Here is a 23,611-nt window from a genome sequence, read left to right as displayed (position 1 = left end):
AACCCCGCCTGTCTCCCTATCCTGGTATTCCCCTATACTGCTGCATCAAGCCTTTCCAGGACCAGGGGGCCTCTCCTTCCTTCTTGGACATCATTTGATATATGAATTGTGTCTTGGGTATTCCAAGCTTCTGGGCTAATATCCACTTATCAGTGAGTGCATACCATGTGTGTTCTTTTGTGATTGGGTTACCTCACTTAGGATGATATTTTCCAGTTCCAACCATTTGCCTAAGGATTTCAGGAATTCATTGTTTTTAATAGCTGAGTAGTATTCCATAGTGTAAATATACCACATTTTCTGTATCCATTCCTCCACTGAGGGACATCTGTATTTTCTAACTATTGCAATACAGCATAAAGTTGGACTCATGTTAGGAATGAAGCAGTTAAGACCTCAGCCTTTCCTATTCCAGGTGCTATTTATTTCCATACACAGAGCATCAGTATTGGAAGGATTGCCATCATTAAAATCAAGTAGAACACACTTGTCTCAGCTAGGGGTTCCATTGCTGTGAAGAGAAACTATGAGCAAGGTATCTCTTAAAAAGGCAAACATTTAATTAGAGTTGGCTTACACATTGAGAGGTTTAGTCCATTATCATCATAGAGGAAGAATGGCAGATCCAGGCAGACAGGGTGCTGGAGAAGAAGCTGAGAGTTCTATATCTTGGTCGAAAGGCAGTCAGGAGAGGACTGTCTTCCAGGCGGCTAGGAGGAGGTTCTTAAAGTCCACTTCCACACTGACACACTTCTTCCAAGAAGGCCACACCTACTCTAACCTCCTAATAGTTCCACTCCATGGACCAAGCATATTCAAACTACCACAGCACTGAACAAGGAAGGGCATATGGGAGGGTTTAGAGGGGCAAACAATGAAATTATAATCTCAAAATATAAAAGAAATAATTTAATAAAACTGAATGACAAGAAACATGTTTTTTAGATTTATTTTTTTAGATTTTTTAAAAAGATTTATTTATTATATATACAGAGTTCTGCCTGCATGTATGCCTACATACCAGAAGGGGGCACCAGATCTCATTATAGAAGGTTATAAGCAACCATGTGGTTGCAGGGAACTAAATTTAGTACCTCTGGAAGAGCACCCAGTGCTTTTAACCTCTGCGTTATCATTCTAAGTCTGAAGATGGCTAGAGTATATATGTATATATGTGTATATATGTATACATATATGTGTATATAACAAAGAGATACGTAGTAAAGAATCCCTCATTTTGGTGTTATTTTCAAGGAATAGATTTTTTCATTCATAAAAGGATGCAAGTAGATAAAAAAAAAAACCTACCAACTGGGTTAGAAATATTAGTTGATACAATAAAACATGTTAAGCATAAGTATACCACCAGTATTATAATCATAAAAGTACAAGTTAGAAAATATGGTATTTATTTGTCATTTCGTATGAAATATGTTGGTTATCATAAAGATGAATGTTAGTTTTTAAATCATAACTCAGTATGGAAATGAAGATTTGACTAAATCTGCACAAGCTTAGAAAAGAAATAGTGGAGTTATAATCCCAAGTCTGTAGTTTAACTTCCCCAATGTTTTCTGCAATATCAATGGTGATGTTTGCTGTAAAGATGGGAAAAGTTGCTTTCTTGGATTATTAGAATATTCCTGGGCAGGAACATGCTTTTTTTTTGTTGTTGTTGTTGTTTTGTTTTGTTTTCAGAGACAATATTTCTTTGTATAGTTCTGGCTGTCCTGGAACTTACTCTGTAGACCAGGCTGGCCTCAAACTTAGAAATCAACCTGCCTCTGCCTCCCAGTTGCTGGGATTAAAGGCATGGGCCACCACTGCCTGGCTGGGGAGGGACATGCTATGGAGCATTATGGTAATGTTTGTGAGTTCATATACAGAGGAGAAAAAGAAAGTAGGGAAGGGACAATCAGAGTATGAGAAACAGAAGAATCTCTGACATCCAGGGATGTGGGGAAATGTGACCTCTTCTGGGTCCCAAAATATCCTGAATAGAGACTGAGAACACAGTCTTGAGGCCACGTTCATTGCAGCACTGGCAAAACATGTAGTGTGCTTCATAGGCTAAGATGATTCTAACACAAGATTATATGACAATATGTTAAAGATCTTCTAGTCATAAAGTCCTGTCACTATGTGCTCTGCTTCATTTGCATACTTCAGAGGCTCTATTGAAGAGCAGTCTCAGAGCTCTTTTCACCTCCTTGTTCCTCAGTGGGTAAATGAGAGGATTAAGGAATGGGGTCATGACAGTATAGAAGAGAGAAATGAACTTTTCATTTGTGTAGCATATGACTGTTTGGATGAAAATGGCTGTGATGCTCCTGTAGAAGAGGGATGCCACCATCAAGTGGACTCCGCATGTACCCAGGCTCTGCATCAAGCCTGGAATGACTTGATTCTGATAACTGCCTTGGGTATATTTCTACAGGACATCAGTATCAGTGAGAGAAGCAAGACCAATGTGGTTTCAAAGACTTGGACCTCATTGGAGTGAATGTCCACACAGGTAAACTTAATTATGGTGAGGAACTCACAGAAGAAATGATGGAGCCACAGGTGGCCACAATGTGGGAGCCAAAGAGTGATTGTTCCTTGGTATGAGAGCATTTCCTGTTCCACTGGGCCAAGAAATTCCTTTCATGTGCTTGCTATATCAAAACATCCTTTCACTTGTGTCTGCCTCAGGAAAAAAATTCTTTTCACATGCTTTAGCAAAACATCATTTCACCTGTGTGCCCCAGCAAACATCATTTGACATAACGAACTTTCCAAAGAAACTAGAAGTTCACACTTCAATACCCTTTTGCCCACATTACTTGCAAATGTGTATTGCAATGACTCATTGGTCTGGTATGAATCTACTGGTTTCTGCTACTCTATCAATAGTAAAACCTCATTGGGACACCTCTTGGATAACCTAATATTGCCCTGTGTCATGGAGATCCTGTAGTTCTGGAAATATAGCTTTGTCCTGTTCATGAACCCAGGCATTCATCAATGGGGTAGGTATTGAAGTGGGTCAATTCAAAGTCCTGGATCTGGAACTGAAAGGTATGTGAGCTGGTTAGCTCACTGGATCTCCTGCTCTCATCACCTCAGAACCAGCTCATCAACAGCACCTGCAACCAGGGTCAGCTTTATCCTGCTGCCCTGGCAAGGTATAAGGTCTTCTATCTGAGTGCTGCAACAGGTGAGTGACAGGGACAGTTCTCCTGCTTTCATGACCTTATTGGGGTCAGCATTTCTATCCACTGCTGGAAAAGAAGGTAAAAGGGAGGGGAGGGACTCTCTCTTGCAGATGACACAACCGATTGGATAAAAGGCAGTGCTGGCTCTCCCACACTCCCTTGGGGCTGGCTAACTGGAAACCCACACATTCAGGACAGCTCTACTGTGCTGCCCAGGTTAGGTGTAGGGCCTGTTCTCCTGAGCCCTGCAACAGATGAGGGACTTGGAGAGCTCTCTTGTTTTCATGCCCCTAGGGATGCCTCTCCCATGGTGTCATGGAGAGGGGTGGGGCCAGTTCTGTACAGCCCTCAGCCAGCAACACATCTCAAGGGTGGCGGCCCAGTCATGGATATCCATCTGTTCTTTGGTGATAAGAGATCCCTGATGCAGTAGAGTCATAGACCAAGACATGGACCCTGTTGGCAGCACAGGCCAAAAACCTACCACGGTCTTAGGTGGCATTACTAGCTACTCTCATCAGGCTGTTTGACACTACCCTTAAATTTCCAATTCTGCCTCTTTTTATTGTGCCCACATCCTTATATTTCTTTTTCTTTTTTATTTCTCTACCACTTACTTGTCCCCTTTAGTGGTACCTGGGGTCTCTGGGTGTCTGTGATCATTTCAGGAGTGATCTCAGGATTGTTATACCCTGCTTGTGCCCCATGGCTCCTGGAATGGGTCATCTGGGACATGATCTGTCCCTGCTCAGACTGCTGGTCATCTCAGGCTAGCTCCCTAACCAAGACCCATGGCACTTGTTTGATGATTTTCTCAGGCTCTCTTTTTGTTCTAGGAATGTTAGGCTACTAATTATTCAGATGTTTGTAGGTCTTTCCTCTTTGCCCCCTTCTGATGCACATGTTATAGAGCAGCCACACCTGCAATGATTCTAGGGTCAGATCTTTTAACTTTCCTTGGATCAGCTTCACCCAACAGCTGACAGAAACAAATGTAGCAATCCACAATCAACATTAGCTGGAGATTGGGAAATCTTTTGGAAGAGAAAGGGGGAGGAATTGAGGCCTGAATGAGATTAGGAACTCCACAGGAAGACCAATAGAGTCAACTAACCTTGACATTTAGCAGTTCCCAGAGACTGAACCACAAACCAGAGAGTGAAGATGGACTGGACCTAAGCCCCATGACATATGTAACAAATGTGTAGCTTTGTCTTTATGGGAGTTCCCCAAGAATGAGTGTTACTTTCCCTGAATCTGTTGCTTGTCTGTGGACTCTGTTTCCTAAATAGGACTCACCTCAGTGAGAGAGGTTCCACTAAGTCTTGTAGTTACTGAAGTGCCAGGAGGAAGAGGGCATTATGATACCCAGAGGGTAGGAAGTGGGGGAGAACTTTATTAGGGGGTACTAGGAGAAGAGGGAGCATTGATATTGGGATGTAAATTGAGTTAATAACTAAACAAACACATTTTAAAAAGACAGACATAATCCATCTAAAGACAAGTTTTGGGATGGTCTCCACTCCAGTTGTTCAGGACCCACATGAAGACAAAGTTTCACATCTGCTACATAGGTGCTGGGAGGCCCAGGTCCAACCTATTTATGTTCTTTGATTGGTGGTTCAGTCTCTGAGAGCCCCAGTAGTCAAGGTTAGTTCTCTGTGGTCCTCCTGTGGAACTTCTATCCCCTTAGAGGCCACAATCCTTTTCTTTCTGTTCTTCCATAAGAGTCCTAAGCTCCATCCATGGTTTGGCTGTGAGTGTCTGCATCTGACTGACTTAGCTGCTGAGTAGAGCCTCTCATAGGGAAGCTATGCTACATTCCTGTCTGCAAGCTTAACAGAGTGTCATTAATAGTGTCAGGGATTGGTGCTTGTCCATGGGATGGGTTTCAAGGTGGGCTGGTTACAGGTTGGCCATTCCTTAAGTCTCTGCTCCATCCCCTGTTCCTGAATTTCTTGTTGGCAGGATAAATTTTGGGTCAAGTGGTGTCCCTATCATTCCATTAGGGTCCCTGCCTGGCTACAGGTGGTGGCCTCTTCAGGTTCTATATAATCAATGCTGTGAATCACAGCTAAGGAAATTCCCATTTATTCTTGGGCATCTTCCTTATCCCAGGTCTCTGTCTCTTCCTGGATATGTTCCCTACCTCCCCACCCCTCTCTATCTAGGTTGCCTTGTCTGGCCTCAGTAGCAGAGGATGTGATTAGCATCACAGAGACTTGATATGCAAGGTGGGCTCCAACCTACACAGAGGAGAAGATGGTGGGGGAATTTTGGGATCCAGAGAGCTTGGCTCAACACCCCCAGCTGAGCTTTTTGTACAGGTTTCTTGAGAGCAAAACATCCCATGGCTTAGCTTGATTCCTGCCTTCCTGCCCGGTGTGGTATGGACTTCCCAGGTGCCTGACCTATGACTATAATTGTTTTTTCCTGTTCCCTTCCCTGGCCTCTAGTATATATATTGCTGGTCTCTCAGTAAAGCTTTGGCATTCTCCTTGCACAATGACCCATGTCTGTGTTTTTTGTTAATCCCCCAGGCCTACGCCCGATACTCGGTACCGTGGCAGCGCAGGCACCGAGATCGGGAAAAAGAGGAGCACCTGACAGGATCGTTCCAAGAAAAACCGGCCGGCGAAAGGAAGAGGAACGTATTGGGGAATATATGTTGCACGAAACAAAGTAAAAGTGACTTCAGGATGGTGTCATGGGGATAACAAGTTCTACCTTAAAATTGGTGGATCAACTGGTGGTTCTGCTTAGGTAATAGGTATTGGGTTCAAGGTTAAAACAGCTAGGGTGTGATAGCAAATTGGGATGGTGAATTTTATGAGGCAAATGTCTGCAGTCTAAAACTGCATCAGGCAAGAGGAATGGGGCATAAAATAAAATAAAATAAAAAGAGTAAAAAACAAAAAAACAGATTTTAGAAACATGGAAGAGAAAGAGAGAGAAGGAAAATGGATTCAAAACTCTCTTGGAGACAAGGGGAAACGTGGAGACGTCCTGTTTCCTATATGGACCCTACTGGAGATATTATTAGTACTGGTTACAAGTGCTCTTTCCTTTCTATGTATTGTCTTTGGTGCACCAATTTGTCCACATGTGTCTCTCCTTTTTTCGTTGTTTGAATGATTGTCCTATGTTTCATGTTGAAAATAAAAAATGGTAAAAACTTTATTTCATGTTGAAAAGAAAAATTGGTAAAAACTTTATCTACTGGAGGTCCATCTCTTGATCCAGTCTCAGTTTACACAGCAGAGGCTGATTTAAGCTACCCTGCATTTAGCTAGGAGTCAAGCACTGCTAGAGAAAAGCTGCTTTTTAAAGGGCCAGCAGCTTCTCAAGTTCTAGGGCAGTAGGCTGATGGTTATTTCTCCTATTGGGTACAAAGTGCTTTTTCTCTTGAAATTGCAGCTAGAAAAAAAAGGTTGGTTTAAATTTATAAGATTTGTGTAGTTGCTTCATTTTTGTTTCTGATTGGTCTTAAAGGTATAAGTACAGTGGCCCCTTTCTAAGGAGAAAATGGAGGCAGCTCATCACCTAGTACAAGAACAACTTAAGGCAGGACAATATTACCTTAAATCTTACATTAGAGAATAGTTTATGCTAGATAGAACTTAATTTCTTGACTCCTGTCTTGTGCTTTGCAATGATTCCTTGAATACTAAACCATGTATTTTAGTCCAATTATTCTGTAGTTTGAAAAGTCTGTAATGAACAGAAAGAAGACAAGAAGAAATTGAATTGTTCTAGCAGATTGTGTGTACTGACAAACTACTGAGAGTATGAAGATGCTGCTGTGGTTGAAGAGTTTCTGGAATTATGTCTATGCCTCTAAGTAATGAAGGGTGATTCCCTGTCACCATGTATTACCATCAGAGAGACTTTGGCATTATTTCCACCCCTGATTAAAAAAGGTCTGGGTCTATGGCACTGGGGTTTTTGGCTTGTGGAGCTGCCACATTGGGATTGTTCCTGCTAAACTGTATGCTCAAACAACAAAACCAGTCCAGAGCAGTAATTGAAAAAGTTCTTAGGCACAGGATAATACATCTGCTCAAATTTGGCTCAGCCTGTAGTGAGAATAGTTAGTCTATGATGGGCAACTCCTTTGCAGTCCACACCAACCTAAGACAGGGGCTCTGGGACTGGCAGAGATTCCCAGAGATGGGTAATGGGAGTTGTACGGAAGGTGTCCTAAGACAGCTGCTATTCATTCTTAAAAAAATAAAAAAGGGGGAGTTGTTGGGAACCAGAGAGCTTGGCTCAACACCCTCAGCTGAGCTTTTTGCACAGGTTTCTTGAGAGCAAAACATCCCATGGCTTAGCTTGATTCCTGCCTTCCTTCCTGGTGTGGTATGGACTTCCCAGGTGCCTGACCTATGACTATAATTGTTTTTTCCTGTTCCCTTCCCTGGCCTTTAGTATATATATTGCTGGTCTCTCAGTAAAGCTTTGGCATTCTCCTTGCAGAATGACCTGTGTCTGTGTTTTTTGTTAATCCCCCAGGCCTACGCCCGATACTTGGTACCATGGCAGTGCAGGCGCTGTAAGGGGAAGGATTTGGGAGGGGTGAACTTGAGGGGGGCAGTCTGTAAAGCGAATTAAATAAATACTAAATTAATATCAACATAAATCTACGTGAAGGTAAGAAGCAGTTGTGTGTGTTTAATATTATCATATTAGAGAAAAAGGTTGTCTATGTAGAAGACTGGTCAGCTTAAGCACTATATTTATAAAAATAGCATTTACTGGAGATGAAGAAATGGTTCAGTGATTAAGAGCACTGTCTGTTCTTCCAGAGAAGCTGGGACCAACTCACAACTCCCGTGTGACAGCTCATAACTGGTTGCAATTTCAGTCTCAGGGGATCTGACTCCCCCTTCAGTCTCCTGGGCACTAGGCATATATGTGGTACACAGATATACATGCAACTAAAAAACTCATACATAATTAAACAAAAACTATAAAAACAAAATGACAGCACTTGGTCCATATAATTTGATTTACATTAATATTTAAAATGATTATCACAGTCAAATAAACATTTATTGTTCTTTAATGCAATCAAATACATGAAAAGTGATATCACCACAAAATATATCTAATATCACTTAAAATCTATCTAAAATGCACTATATGTACAAATTAATAAACATTAGTATATTCACATATTGCTTAAAAATAATACTTTCCACATACTTCTTAAGGTTTTATAAATATTGTAGCTTGTGCTTAGTTTGTTGTTGCTTTGTACACATGTCATTTTGCAGGTATTACCCAATAAACTCATACAGAATACACTACAGGAGCTCAGGGTCTGTTCTGTTGGCTCTCTTTAGTTGAATATAGGCAGGTTCCTATTTCGTTTTGTTCTTATCTGATCATTTTTCCTTATGTATGTTTCAAGGATAGTTTTGCTCTTACAGTTTTTTATGTTTTTTATATGCATATGAGTTCTCTTGGGAAGAATCTTGCATTAAATTTCTTGTTTAAAATATGCAATGGTATGGTGGGTAAGAAGGGATTCTAGTTTTAACAATATTTTATTTTTGAAGATAATTTTTGAAGCTATTTCCTGATACCAGCACTATCACTGTTGTAGGTTTTCCAATTGGCCAAATGAACAGAAACTATTCAGGGACTAAGCATGCCTTGCCATTTCACTATGTTATTTGGTCTCTTTGAAGGAAGAAATCAGGAGAAGGGAATGTAGTAAGGGGTACTCTGTAAGGGGAGTTAGGAAGGGGCACAGCATTTGGCACATAAGTAAATTAATAAAATATATAAGTAAATAAACAAATATAAAAATAAAAAAGCAGAAATCAAACTGTACAGGAAAGTCAGATTTAATTAATAGGAAATAGTACTAATGTTCTACATCTTACCCCAATTCCTGAATTTTGTATTCTATCATCTAATGACTAATTATCAAAATCAGGAAATTGAAAAAAGTACAAGTCCCATGTTATGTTGGCCTAATTATGACAGCAGGGTTTCTAGTACTGTACATCTTCTATTCCAGTATCCAATCCAGAAATCCAGTTGACATTTAATTATTATATATCCTAATTTATTCTAGTCTGTTATAGTTCATTAGCATTTTTATCTTCTGTGACCACACCTTTAAAGAGAAATAATTACCAATTTTGCTAGACTGTCACTGAATTTGGATTCATCAAGTGATTCTCTTTTTTATATTGAGGTTGTAACTATTTGGCAAGTACTAAAGAGTGTTTCCTGCTTTGCTTATCTCAGTTCAAATTAGGGGGATGTTCTGTATCTTAAACTACTGGAGCAATTACATTATTTTAAACTATTTTCCTTTTGTATTTACAAATATTTTAAAGTATTTTTCTTTTGTAATTCCTTTAAAAGTAATAGAAGTCATAAGAGAAGTACTTGGAGACTATAGAAATATTCTGTGTCTCTTCAAAACATTAGGCACTGTATTCAGCATCTCAGTGAATTTTCCCCAACACTTTGGCCTTAAAGGTCTTGACTATGTGTAATTAGGCTCAGAACAATGCTTCTCAGGAGTAGATAATTATTGTCCTTCCATTTAGGTGAATCCTGCCTACAACAGTACTGCAGTTTTAGTGTAATGGAATTTTTTATTATTTCTTTAAAACTTACTGCACACTTAATTGAAATTTTATCTTCCCTTCATTATACACATATTCAAGATTATAATTTTATTTTGTGCATTACAATAACTTTTACCATTAATTATGCTCAAAGTGCTTCAACTTTGGCCATTGAAAACTCTTCCAAGTTGGCTCCTGTGTGTTTTCAGCATGTTGCATGTACTTCATGATTTTGATGGTTTGTTGTCTTATTTTTGAAATGACCCTACTACTTCTCCAAGGAACTCTGTTTTTTTTTTCATGGAATGACAACCAGAATCCCATTATCTGATGCTAGCTGACCTTTTATATTAGCCTTCCATCACTTGTAACCCCACTTCAATTACTCTAATGCGCGTGCACGTGTGTGTGTGTGTGTGTGTGTGTGTGTGTGTGTGTGTGTGTGTTTGTTTATCATTAACTATGATGTTGAGAATCACCTGGCTGGAGTTCTTTTCTCCTACCCTGCTAGAAATCATATATTGGGGGTGGTAACTACAACTGTAGCCACAATTTTAGGCCCTGGGTGCTCAAAGCCTTGAGTGTGGACTGATCTAATGGTACACAGAGCAGAAGTAACAATTCACTGCCCTGAGAACTACTTAGCTCTTCCAGTTCAATGCAATGGATTTATATGTGTTGAGGAATATGGAATTGTCACATAATGAGCTGAGATCACTTAGAAGTAATTTGTCAGAAGATCTCCAAATGTATGTTGATTCATCTGCATATACATAAACTTATAAGTTTTATAAAAATCTTGCAAATATATACCAATAAATATTTGTTTGCCTTTGTTTCTTCTCCTGTAATATCACTAATATTTCCTTTGAAATCATACATCTTAGAAAATACTGATAATTAATTCTCATACTTTTTCTTTAATGGTTTGTAGCATGTAGTTACAAAAGTTGACATTTTGCATTATTGGAATGTTTACATATTCTGCAAATATAATCCACAAAAGATCTATGTAATTCTACATTACATGTGTATATAATTACATCTGAAGAATTTAATGACTTTTATGAGAAGAAATACCCTGCCTTATAAAACTATTAAGGTGTTAAGTAACCATGTTTTGAGAACCTGTGCAGAGTGCAGAGTTAACAGGCATATCAGGGGCTCAACAATAGCTAAGAATGGATACAGAAAAATTTTTAAGACTCCTGATAAATTAGCATGTGATTTTCAACTCTGCCCAGATGGAAATGTTTGAGTACTGGACTAACCTACTAAAGTTATTTAGCAGCAATCATACTTTTTTAATTGCATTATTTCCAATTAAAAATAGTGTCAAGTACAGAGAATACTCTAAAACAAATTTCTGTTTTTAAAAGATTGTTTTAAGACAGCCAGGAAGATCACAGTGGTTTTCTTTGTTTACTTTGACAGACTGTGCACTTGTTCAGGAGCACTTTAGGATCCTCAGTTACTTATTGTCAGAACTTTCTTCAGGCCCAGAGTTCTTCTCAGTGCTCCCTTTACTTCCTTGTTCCTTAAGCTATAGATGATGGGGTTCAGCATGGATGTCACTGCTGTATAGAAGAGGGCCAATAGTTTATCAATTTCTGGTGAGTGGCTAGATTTGGGCCTCAAATAGTTAATAGATCCTGAGCCATAAAAGAGTGTGACTACAAGTAGGTGGGAGGAACATGTGGAGAGAGCTTTATGGCGCCCCTCAGGGGAAGGCATCACCAGCACTACAACCAGAATTCTGACATAGGAATAAATGATAAGTAAAAATGGACTAGATATACAGAGGATTGCCACCACAAAAATGGCAGCCTCATTTTGGGATGTATCTCCACAGACAAGTGCCAGGACAGGTGGAAGGTCACAGAAGAAGTGATCTATTTCACAGGGTCCACAGAAGTTCAAGGAAAAAATAAAATTGGTTTGTCCTAACCCGACAATGCAACCTGTTCCCCATGAAACAATTGCCAAATGGGCACATACACCACGACTCATTTGGGTAGCATAGTGGAGTGGGGAGCATATGGCCATGCATCGGTCCAAGGCCATGGCTGCCAATAGGAAGCACTCAGTTATACCAAAAAGTGTGAAGAAAAACATCTGTGTGGCACATCCCTCCCGAGAGATCCCTCGGACCTCACTTACAAGGCTCTGCAGCATCTTGGGTATGACAGAGCAAGTGTAGCCAATTTCCAGGAGAGACAAGTTGGCCAGAAAGAAGTACATGGGCGTGTGTAGGACTGGACTGGTGCAGATGGCAAGTGTTATGAGTGCATTTCCTGTCAGTGATACTAAGAACATGAGGAGAATGAGGGTGAACAGGAGGAAACATTCTCCAGGGACCTCAGAGAACTTGGCAAATGCAAAGTGTTTGACAGACAAGCTGTTCTCTTGCCACAGAGAGCAGTTGACACTCATCTGGAAAACAGAACAGTAAGTCATTAGAAGGTTTCTTGCAGATGAGGGAAATTTATCCTTGTAATACTTTTAGATCCTCAGTTACATCAGAGACAGAATCTTTAACTGCAGTCATAAAATCAAAACTTAGAAATGATTCATCCTCACAGATTTTCACATCTAATACTTTCTCTCTTCACATTAGTTGATATTCCAAAGTGTACTGAACATTGAGCAAAGTGTAAAAATATTTACAGAAGATGATGGAAACTTATAGTCCTGGCACTGATGAAGCTCAGGCAGAAGGCTTACCATGGGTATAAGTTCAGCTCACGTGTTGTGTAAGCTATCATTCAAATAAAAGAAAAGGAAAAGTATTAATTGTATCTCAATTCTTTACACATTTTTTCTCATTAACTAGTTATCAATGTTACACAGAAAAATTCATGAACTCACAGTCATCTCTATGATTTCCTGTTGCCTCATATACAGTCACTTCAACCATTCTCTGTGTGTATTGGGCCCAGATTATTCTGTGATTGCTATTTCTAGTATTCATATCCATGCATTAAAAGTATTGTTTTCCCCAGACTCATAGTTTTTGAAGGGAAAGTAAAAGCAAATAACAATTCAATAAATGATTACTGTTTTTAGTGAATAGTAAAGACATGGCACATACTGATGTCTGGGCAGTAATGAAATGGTCAGAGAAGCTTCTGAAGATTCATAAGCTGAGACATGAGAGAGAAGGATAAATTAAACAACACAATAGCCCTTCATGCCATAATCCTCAACATGGCAGCTGATTTCTGTAACTTAATAGTTCCTATCTCTATAGAACATGTTTTCTTAGTAAGGGTATCACTGCTTATGCCTTGTTTCTGTTTTCTTAACAGAGTTCATGATATTCCATGGATCAGACCACTGAGTTAAATAAAGAAAAAAAAGAGTAAAAGAGATGGTGCCTTCATATGTAGTCCAGGCTAACCTGAAATTCCTAGTTCTTCTGTTGCATTCTCCTGAATGCTAGAATTCTAAGAGTAAGACATGGTGCCTGGCTTGATAGAAAGTTCTTTCTAACCTTCCATTTCAACAGACCTTACATTACAATTCCATCAAACTATCTATATTTCTCTATACTTATTATCTATACACTTCATTCCTCTTTGCTCATTTTTGCACAGGGTAGCTGCCGTGTGCTTGGTTGGTTGCTTACATGAAAAACTGTTTATTCCCAGCATAGCCTTGTCTCTTTTCTGGATTCCACCCATCTTTTCTGCCTATAGTTGCACTCGGTTTTTCACACTATAACTGCTAAAGTAGCCTTTAGTATTCTAGTGGTGACTACTCATCTCTTTCATAGTGTAGCCTTATACAGAGATTGAGTATGGACTTCCATGCTCTTATCATTATGTTTACCATCTTTACCAGTCCATGAGTTCTCATGTAATGAGAATTTCCAGTGTTTAGCTTATTCTGGCTCCTTAGGTATTCTACCTGTCCCTGCCCATCTTATTATCTGAAGTTCAGTCTCATGACCCTCAAATACTGGAGATGTAGTGAACTTATTTTTCTTTCAGTCTGATAACATTTTCTTTCAAATGAGATGACCTTTATTGTTTTGTGGGGTGTATGTGTCTTTGCTGAAGTTTGGGTCTTCTTGCCAAAAATCTGAATACATCATATTTTTCCTGACAAGACAGGACATATCACCAACCTCTATTCACTTGATAGAATGAAATGCCACAGGTTATGCTATATTGTATGTGAGTAGATCAGCTCATGGTTGATCTACAAATCAAATGTGGGCTTCAGTATTTCCAAATTATAAGTAAACATGCTACCCATATTCATTAACACACATTAGACATATACATATACACATGCCTCAAACAGGTGTGTGCCTGTGTATTCATGCAGAAACACAGACACATGGAAGCACAATAGAGTAGAGCAAGGCAAGATTGTGTGTGATTTAAAATGTTATTATTAACAACAGTGCTGGGAACAGCATTTATTCATACTCTGCTTCTCCATTTGGTCACTTATAAAAGGGGTTAAGAAAAAAACGTGTTCTGCATGAGGTTGCTAGAGTGATTATTAAGTTAATTTTCCAAATCACTTAAGTTGATCAGGTACTGAATGTTTATCAGCTATATAGGACATGAACATGTGTGTGTGTCTACCCATAACCACTTGAGATTTACCTTTGTGTATACTCTGCTTTGGCGAATTTCTCACCATAATACATAAGTTTTGTTCCTATTAACTAATTGATCACCAGATTATTTTTCTATAGGGGATAATGAAAACCACTGCCCCCAAAATAAAAGAAAAAACAAAAAAACCTCAAAACAATACATAGTTTTTGTATCCTGGGTGGTATGTAGTTGTATATACTAGCTTATTACAACTATTAGATTAGATATGTACCCATTCATGCAAAACTTCTAAAACTCTAAGTATAGAGAACACAGGACTGACTTAAAGATCTGACCACTATGAAGCAGGAAGTTTGCTGTACTTACTTGATGTCTCTGTGGACTCTGCTCTAAAAATTTGCTGAAATGCTAAGGATTCTATTGTGAAGCATTTTACACTTATTTTAATGTACTGTAAACATTTCTCTGTATTAAATTAAAACAAAACAAAATAAAACCCCAAATGGATAGCTCTTCCAAAGCCAACATAGAAATGGCTATTTTTTAACCTGAAATATTTTTCAAGCACGTCGCCTTTCATTACTAGTTTCTGCATTCTGTATAGGTATCTCTGTAGTTAGAGAGCAAGGCCTTGCTTCTCTGTTAAATTTCCAGAAACTCAGCTCAAGACCCAGAATGTTATATTTCCATTTAAATTTGTGTCATAAGAATGATTTTCTCAGAAAAAGTATCAAGATTCTTGAGAAACAAGTGTCACAACACTCTGATGTAGATATCTCATCTGCCTCTCAATTCTTATATTTTCTTGACCTAAATTGTGGGTGCACTATTTCCTTGTAAGCTCCACATGATGTAATCATCCCCATCTTTCTAGTTGAGCTGTTTGAACTGGTTTCCTATCAATAGTCAGCTATATTTTATACATAGATTTTCAGGGTTATAAAAATCAAGTGTATGCTAAGCTCTGGTAAGATTCTGGTAATAAGAATATGAAGGTTCATATTACAAACTTTTTATTGGCAATTGTATATATGCAAGACATGGTGTATGATATGAGAGGACACTGAACTCTTACTGTCTTGGTTTTGCATCCCCTGACCTCCCAGGCTCCTCCTATTCACTCACCATTTATTAGCACAACACAATAGAAACAGTGGGATCACTTGACTAGATTACAATGTACAGTATAACTTGAGTATTACAGAATTAAGTGAATTCTAATTTACGATGATATAAGTGATTAACACAATACACAGCTGTTTTTGGAGAGGGATACTGGAGTCTGCCTGAACTTTAACAGTCTTCAAAGGAAGAGACAATAATTACTTAGAATAACAAGAATGGAAAATGTATTGAGTATCAGATATCCTTTTATATCCTTTAATTCATTCTCCTCATGCTTAATCTTGAAAAATTAATTATGGCACCTACCTCAAATCACAGTAAATGAAGAGATAATAAGATAGTTTCTATTTCTGATTAGCCACTTCAAGGTTTTTCTTCATCCTCTCCTTACAACATACATGGAACACATAGCTTTCCCATCTTCTTCTCTACATTGTTTTGAAAAGCTTTTGTTATAGTCAGATACCATGCCTGAGGTCAAGAAGATTGCTTCTCTTAGGAGAGAACACCATGTCCTTCCAGGCAATGTCCAATATCACACACACACACACACACACACACACACACACACACACACACACACATTCCCCACACTCTCTACACACTTACTTTACTATCTCCATTATATGCATTTTCTTCTTTCCTGGAAAACAATGAGCTATAAACATATTATACAAACATCTTGTCTTCTGAGTCCTTCCTATTACTCTCCCCAGGAGACTCACAATCTCGTCTCACTGGTGAGTTTCAGGAGGCTTCTCATTGTCCTCCTGAGAGTCCTTATGGACAGGACAATAGCTCTTTGCAGAGGAGCAGAATTCTACAACAGCCCTTTCTCCTGAGAAAAAGTTCTATCACAGAACATCTGAATCATTCCATCTACAAAGCAATATTGCAATAAGTTAATTATCTTTCTACTGAATCAAAATTGCCACACTGATGACAAAGATCCAACATAAGGTCTCCTGCAGAAAAAGTCATATAAACCACAGCTCTTGTTCATGTTTGGGCACTCTGAGTTTTGTGTTTATATGATGAATATTATATTCTTATCTTGTTAGTGATAGCTGAGTAAAATTTTCATTCACATCATAGTATGTTTCATCATACTGTGGGTTTGCTGTGGATGCTAATTATTTTTTGTTACTAATTATCATTTGTTTTTTTAAAAAATCATGAACATATTTTTGATTTTATGAAATGAATTTTTCATTATCTACAATAATTTTGTGTCACTGATATTATATACTTACTGATTTCTAAGAAAAATTATTCTACTAATACTGAGTCCCTACTATTGTGTGGTAGGTGATTGTTGTTCTTATTACCTCATCTTTGTTACAGTGAGGTTGGTTTAAGTTTTATTCCTGGATGGAGGAACAAGTGACCTGATTTGGGCAACAGAAATAGAGGCATTGCTCCATGTTCTACTATGTTCTACTATATTTTAGAAGAGTTTGAGGGTTATTGTTTATTCTGTATTAAGTGGTGGACAGAATCCATCAAAATGTGTGGGATGGGAGCCAGATGAGGGAATATAGAGTGCTGACCATATCCTAGACACTATCCTAATAGGGCAAGAGTGGAGCCACTCTCTACTCAAATAAACCTTGAGTCTTCTCAACCACATAGAGACTAAAGCCAGGTCATAATAGCACCAGTTAGGCTTCTATTTCCCCAATAGAGGACTGGCTTCTCAGAAATCATATGATGGCAGTCCTTCTAACTGATAGGCTCGGAAAATTCCTGCCTCCTCCAGAGTGCCTTTGCATTTGAACTGCCATGCAGCATTTGCAGTTGCAGGTCTTCAATCTGGTCTACATGTGTAAATTAGGTGCATTGTCTTTCCTGTCCCTTTTTATCTCCCCTAGGCCCTGTCTCCAGCTTTATGAACTAGCCCTGTCATTTCACTTCACAAGCTGTCCTCTGATACAGTCTCCTGGAATTTTTACCAACCATCCCCACCACCACCAAGAGCCTGATCCTAGCTCCTCTAAGCACCCAGAGACCACTGGGTAAGGACCCACAAAAAACTTAGCTATTCAAATATTTTACTTCATGAGCACCATTTTAGGTAAATACAGATCTTGTGTTTCTACATCAATCCGTTTCAGGTAGGTTTTATTTCAAGGACTTTGCACATATAATGACATAAGGGAAATACTACAACAAAAGAATGAAATTAATTTATTTTTATATCATATCATATCTCATATCATATCTTATCTCATATCATATATCATATCATATCTATCATATCATATAGTGTAAGACTCTACCAGTCTTAACTTACCAGACACCCTGAGTGGACCACACATAGAGGAAATCATTGCAAAACACAAGAGTAATTTAATCAAATCCAGCATGCTGGGTCACCCTGAACACAGAGACAGAACAGCCCTGCACCTAGTGCTGGGAGAGCCTTTATACCCTCCTCACGTCTGCTGCCATTAAGCACAATGTGATTGACAGAACAGTGTTACATTTAAACTAATTATCTGTTAAGTGATAAGGTAGCTGGGCAGTGGTCAATCCTTCAGAATGTGTCCCCATCCTTAAGTCCGTCTCCCTCTCCCCTTTGTGGTCTGAGGAATATAACTTAGCCTCTGACTGTATTAAAGTTTCTGAATTAATCCTTTAAATAGTATATTAAAACTAGAAATCAGTCGGAGAATACAGAGGCTACAAAATCATTTGGATTCAAACAAGACACATTTGGGAGACTAGCCAATCATTGAAAGGATCAGGAAGTAATTTGAAAGTCCCTAGACTTAAATTCAAGTTAACATATAACTTTCACAATTTTACACAAACACATAAATGCACTCCTGAGAGGAAATTCTGAGATGGAACTTGCATAAGAATAACTGATATTAAATCAATCATGGGACTTCTGTTAGGCTGTCAGGGTGATACTCCCCAAAAGAGTTTGAGTTGAGAATATCTACGAATGAGTTTTATCTGATGTTCATCAAGCCTTGTGATAGGAAGGTCTGGCTCAAGTTGATTGAGGAAGCCAAGGCTGAGAGAGTCCCTTCTGGAGCTGATATTTTATTTCAACAGTAACTAGATGTAGTTTTTTGTGGCTTCCTCAAGACATCAGTGTTTGCAACATCCGGTTCTGACATGATGGCTGTCCAGTTGGTTGCATGCCTTATATTCTTTGCCTTAGTTAGGTTCCTAGTGCTAAAATCAAACACTTGGACCATTAGCAACTTAGGGAAGTGGAGGTTTATTTTATCTTACAATTTTTAGTCATTCAACCAAATTATTCAACCAAATCAGGGAAGGAAGTCAAAACAAGAATCTGGAAGTAAGAATAGATACAGGGGGCCTGATTACTCAATCATGGTTTGCTCAGTGTGCACCCAGGACCACCATACAAGAAGTGATACCACTCATTTTTTTTTCTGGACTATTGTTTTTTTTTGTTTGTTTGTTTTTGTTTTTGTTTTTTTACTACATTCTTTATTTACATTACAAATTCTTTACACTGTCCAGTTTTCCCCTCCCCATATGTCCCATAAGCCCTCTTCTCTCCACCCATTCCCCATTCACCCCCCTCCCATTTCTCTGTCCTGGTATTCCCCTACAATGCTGGATCAAGCCTTTCCAGGACCAGGTCCCTCTCTTCCTTTTCATGGGAAACATTTGATATGCTAATTGTGTCTTAAGTATTCAGAGCTTCTGGGCTAATTAATATCCACTTATCAGTGATTGCATTCCATGTGTATTCTTTTGTGATTGGGTTACTTCACTTAGTTGGAACCTTACAGTTCCAACCATTTCCCTAAAAATTTCATGAGTTCACTGTTTTTAATTGCTGAATAGTATTTCATTGTGTAAATATACCACATTTTCTGTAACCATTCCTCCATTGAGGGACATCTGGGTTCTTTCCAGATTCTGGCTATTATATATAAGGCTTCTATGAACATAGTGGAGCATGTATCCTTATTGCCTGCCAGGTAATCCTCTGGGAATATGCCCAGGAGTGGTATAGCTGGGTCCTCCAGAAGTGTCATGCCCAGTTTTCTGAGGACCCACCAGACTGATATCTAGAGTGGTTGTATCATCTTACAATTCTACCAGCAGTGGAGGAGTGCTCCTCTATCTCCTCATCTTCCCCAATACCTGCTGTCTCCTGAGTTTTTAACCTTAGCCATTCTGACTGGTGTGAGGTGAAATCTCAGTGTTGTTTTGATTTGTATTTTGCTAATGACTAATGATGTTGAACATTTCTTAAGGTGCTTCTCAGCCATCCAAATTTCATTAGGTGAAAATTCTTTGTTAAGCTCTGTACCCCATTTTTAATAAGGTTATTTCATTCTCTGGGGTCTAACGTCTTGAGTTTTTGGTATATATTGGATATTAGCTTCTGTCTGATGTAGGGTTGGTGAAGATCTTTTCCTAATTTGTTGGTTGCTGTTTTGTCCTTTTGACAGTGTCCTTTGCCTTACAGAAACTTTCTAATTTTATGAGGTCCCATTTGTCAATTCTTGATCTTAGAGCATAAGCTATTGGTGTTCTGTTCAGGAACTTTTCCCCTGTGCCCAGGTCCTCAAGGGTCTTCCCCAGTTTCTTTTCTATTAGTTTCAGTGTGTCTGGTTTTATGTGGAGGTCCTTGATCCACTTGGGAGTTGAGCTTAGTATGAGGAGATAACAATGGATCAATTTGCATTTTTCTGTATGCTGACCTCCAATTGAACCAACACCATTTGTTGAAAAGGCTATCTTTTTTCCACTGGATGTTTTCAGCTCCTTTGTCGAAGATCAAGAGGTCATAGGTGTGTGGGTTCATTTCTGGGTCTTCAATCCTATTCCATTGGTCCACTTGCCTGTCACTGTACCAATACCATGAATTTCTTAACACTATTGCTCTGTAGTATTGCTTGAGGTCTGGGATACTGATTTCCCTAGAAGTTCTTTTACTGCTGAGAATAGTTTTAGTTATCCTGGGTTATTTTTTTGTTATTCCAGATAATTTAAGAATTGCTCTTTCTAACTCTATGAAGAACTGAGTTGGGATTTTGATGGGGATTGCGTTGAATCTCTAGATCGCTTTTGGCAAGATGGCCATTTTAACTATATTAATCCTGCCGATCCACGAGCATGGCAGATTTTTCCATTTTCTGAGGTCTTCGATTTCCTTCTTCAGAGACCTGAAGTTCTTGTCGTTTAGATCTTTCACTTGTTTGGTTAGAGTCACACCAAGATACTTTATATTGTTTGTGGCTATTGTAAAGGGTGTCATTTCCCTAACTTCTTTCTCAGACTGTTTATTCTTTGAGTATAGGAAGGCTACTGACTTGTTTGAGTTGATTTTATAACCAGCCACTTTGCTGAAGTTGTTTATTAGCTGTAGGAATTCTCTGGTGGAGGTTTTTTTTTTTTTGTTTGTTTGTTTGTTTTTTGTCACTTAAGTATACTATCATATCATCTGCAAATAGTGATAGTTTGACTTCTTTCCAATTTGTATCCCTTTGACCTCCTTATGTTGTCTAATTGCTCTAACTAGAACTTCAAGAACTATATTGAAAAGATGTGGAGAAAGAGGGCAGCGTTGTCTGGTCCCTGATTTTAGTGGGATTGCTTCAAGTTTCTCTCCATTTAGTTTGATGTTGGCTACTGGTTTGCTGTATATTGCTTTAACTATGTTTAGCTATGGGCCTTGAATTTCTGTTCTTTACAAGACTTTTAGCATGAAAGGATACTGAATCTTGCTAAATGCTTTTTCAGCATCTAATGAAATGACCATGTAGTTTTTTCTTTGAGTTTGTTTATGTAGTGGATAGCACTAATGGACTTCTGTATATTGAATCATCCCTGCATCCCTGGGATGGAGCCTACTTGGTCATGGTGGATGATCGTTTTGATGTGTTCTTGGATTCGGTTGGCAAGAGTTTTATTGAGTATTTTTGCATTGATATTCATAAGGGATATCGGCCTGTAATTCTCTTTCTTTGTCAGATCTTTGTGTGGTTTTGGTATCAGCTTAATTGTGGCTTTGTAGAATGAGCTGGGTAGTATTCCTTCTGTTTCTATTTGGTGGAATAGTTTGAAGAGTATTGGTGTTGAGTCTTCTTTGAAGGTCTGATAGAACTCTGCACTAGAACCATCTGGTCCTGTGCTTTTTTTGTTCGGAAGGCTTTCTATGATCCCTTTTATTTCTTTAGGGGTTATTGGACTGTTTAGATGATCTATTTAATCCTGATTTAATTTTGGTGTTTGGTATCCATCTAGGAAATGGTCCATTTCCTCAAGATTCTCCAGTTGTTTTGAGTATAGACTTTTGAAGTAAGATCTGATGATTTTTTGAATTTCCTCAGTTTCTGTTCTTATATCTCCCTTTTCATTTCTAATTTTGTTAATTTGGATACTGTCTCTGTGCCCTTTGGTTAGTCTGGCTAAGGGTTTATCTATCTTGTTGATTTTCTCAAAGAACCAGCTCCTGTTTTGTTGATTCTTTGTATGGTTCTCTTTGTTTCTACTTGATTGATTTCAGCTTTGAGTTTGATGATTTCCTGTCTTCTCTTCCTGGGTGAAGTAGCTTCTTTTTGTTCCAAGGCTTTCAGTTGTGCGATTAAGCTGCTAGTGTATGCTCTCTCCAGTTTCTTTTTGGAGGCACTCAGGGCTATGAGTTTTCCTCTTAGCACTGCTTTCATTGTGTCCCATAGATTTGTGTATGTTGTGTCTTCGTTTTCCTTAAATTCTAAAAATTGTTTCTTTCTTTATTTCTTCCTTGACCAAGGTATTATTGATTCTTGTTCAGTTTCCATGTATATGTGGGCTTTCTGTTGTTTTTGTTGCTATTGAAGTCCACGTTCACTCCATAGTGATCTGATAGGAGGCATGGGATTGTTTAGATCTTCTTATAATTGTTGAGGTCTGTCTTGTGACCAATTATATGATCGATTTTGGAGAAGGTACCATGAGGTGCTGAGAAAAAGGTATATTCTTTTGCTTTATGGTGAAATGTTCTATAAATATGGCTATATTCAATTGGTCCAAAGCTTCAATTAGTTTCACTGTGTCCCTGTTTAGTTCCTGTTTCCTGATTGGTCCATTGAGGAGAGTGGAGTGTTGAAGTCACCCACAATTATTGTGTTAGGTGCAATGTGTGCTCTGAGCTTTAGTAAAGTTTCTTTTACAAATGAGGGTGCCCTTGCATTTCAAGCATAGATGTTCAGGATTGAGAGTTCTTCTTAGTGGATTTTTCCTTTGACCAGCATGGAGTGTCCTTCTGTGTCTCTTTTGATGACTTTAGGGTGAAAGTCTATTTCAACTGATATTAGAGTGGCTACTTCTACTTGTTTCCGGCTTGTAAAATTGTCTTCCAGCCTTTTACTCTAAGATAGTGTTTTCTTTGACACTGAGGTGTGTTTCCTGTATGTAGCAAAATATTGGGTCCTGTTTATGTATCCAGTCTCTTAGTCTATGTCTTTTTAGTGGGGAATGGAGTACATTGATGTTAAGAAATATTAAAGAATAGTGATTATTACTTCCTGTTATTTTTGATGTTATTTTTTATATTTGATTGGTTATCTTCTTTTGGGTTTGATGAAAGAAGGCTACTATCTTGCTTTTTCCAGGGTGTAGTTTCCCTCCTTGTATTGGTGTTTTTCCCCCTATTATCCTTTGTAGGGCTGGGTTTGTGCAAAGATATTGTGTAAATTTGCTTTTGTCATGGAATATCTTGATTTCTCCATCTATGGTGCTTGAGAGTTTTGCTGGGTATAATAATTTGGCTGGCATTTGTGTTCTCTTAGAGTCTGCATGAGCTCTGCCCAGGATCTTCTAGCTTTCATGGCCTCTGGTGAGAAGCCTGGTGTAATCCTGATAGGTCTTCCTTTATATGTTACTTGGCCTTTTTCTCTTACTGCCTTTAATATTCTTTCTTTGTTTAGTACATTTGGGGTTTTGATTATTACGTGATAGGAGGTATTTAAGTTCCGGCCCAATCTGTTTGGAGTTCTGTAGGCTTCTTGTATATTCATGGCCATCTCTCTCTTTTTAGGTTAGGGAAGTTTTCTTCCATAATTTTGTTGAAGATATTTGCTGGCCCTTTAAGTTGTAAATCTTCACTCTCATCTATACCTATAATCCTTAGGTCTCGTCTTCTCAT

The 23,611-nt window shown here is 38.5% G+C and overlaps 1 protein-coding gene and 1 pseudogene across 1 annotated transcript; both read right to left on the bottom strand.

Moving 5' to 3' along the window:
• Positions 1 to 4,034: 4,034 nt before the first annotated feature.
• Positions 4,035 to 4,140, bottom strand: LOC127670286 (uncharacterized; annotated as a pseudogene).
• Positions 4,141 to 11,254: 7,114 nt separating this feature from the next.
• On the bottom strand, positions 11,255 to 12,241 carry LOC127669241 (olfactory receptor 10A2-like). Its single transcript, XM_052163100.1, has one exon. It carries the CDS (start codon positions 12,218 to 12,220, stop codon positions 11,255 to 11,257), a length of 966 nt encoding a protein of 321 aa, XP_052019060.1. The 5' UTR covers positions 12,221 to 12,241.
• Positions 12,242 to 23,611: the final 11,370 nt, after the last annotated feature.

Source organism: Apodemus sylvaticus, chromosome 19 (genome assembly GCF_947179515.1).
Source record: "Apodemus sylvaticus chromosome 19, mApoSyl1.1, whole genome shotgun sequence".
NCBI classification, from domain to species: domain Eukaryota; kingdom Metazoa; phylum Chordata; class Mammalia; order Rodentia; family Muridae; genus Apodemus; species Apodemus sylvaticus.
Note: the sequence above shows the minus strand (reverse complement) of the source record. Positions and strands in the feature narration are given on the sequence as shown.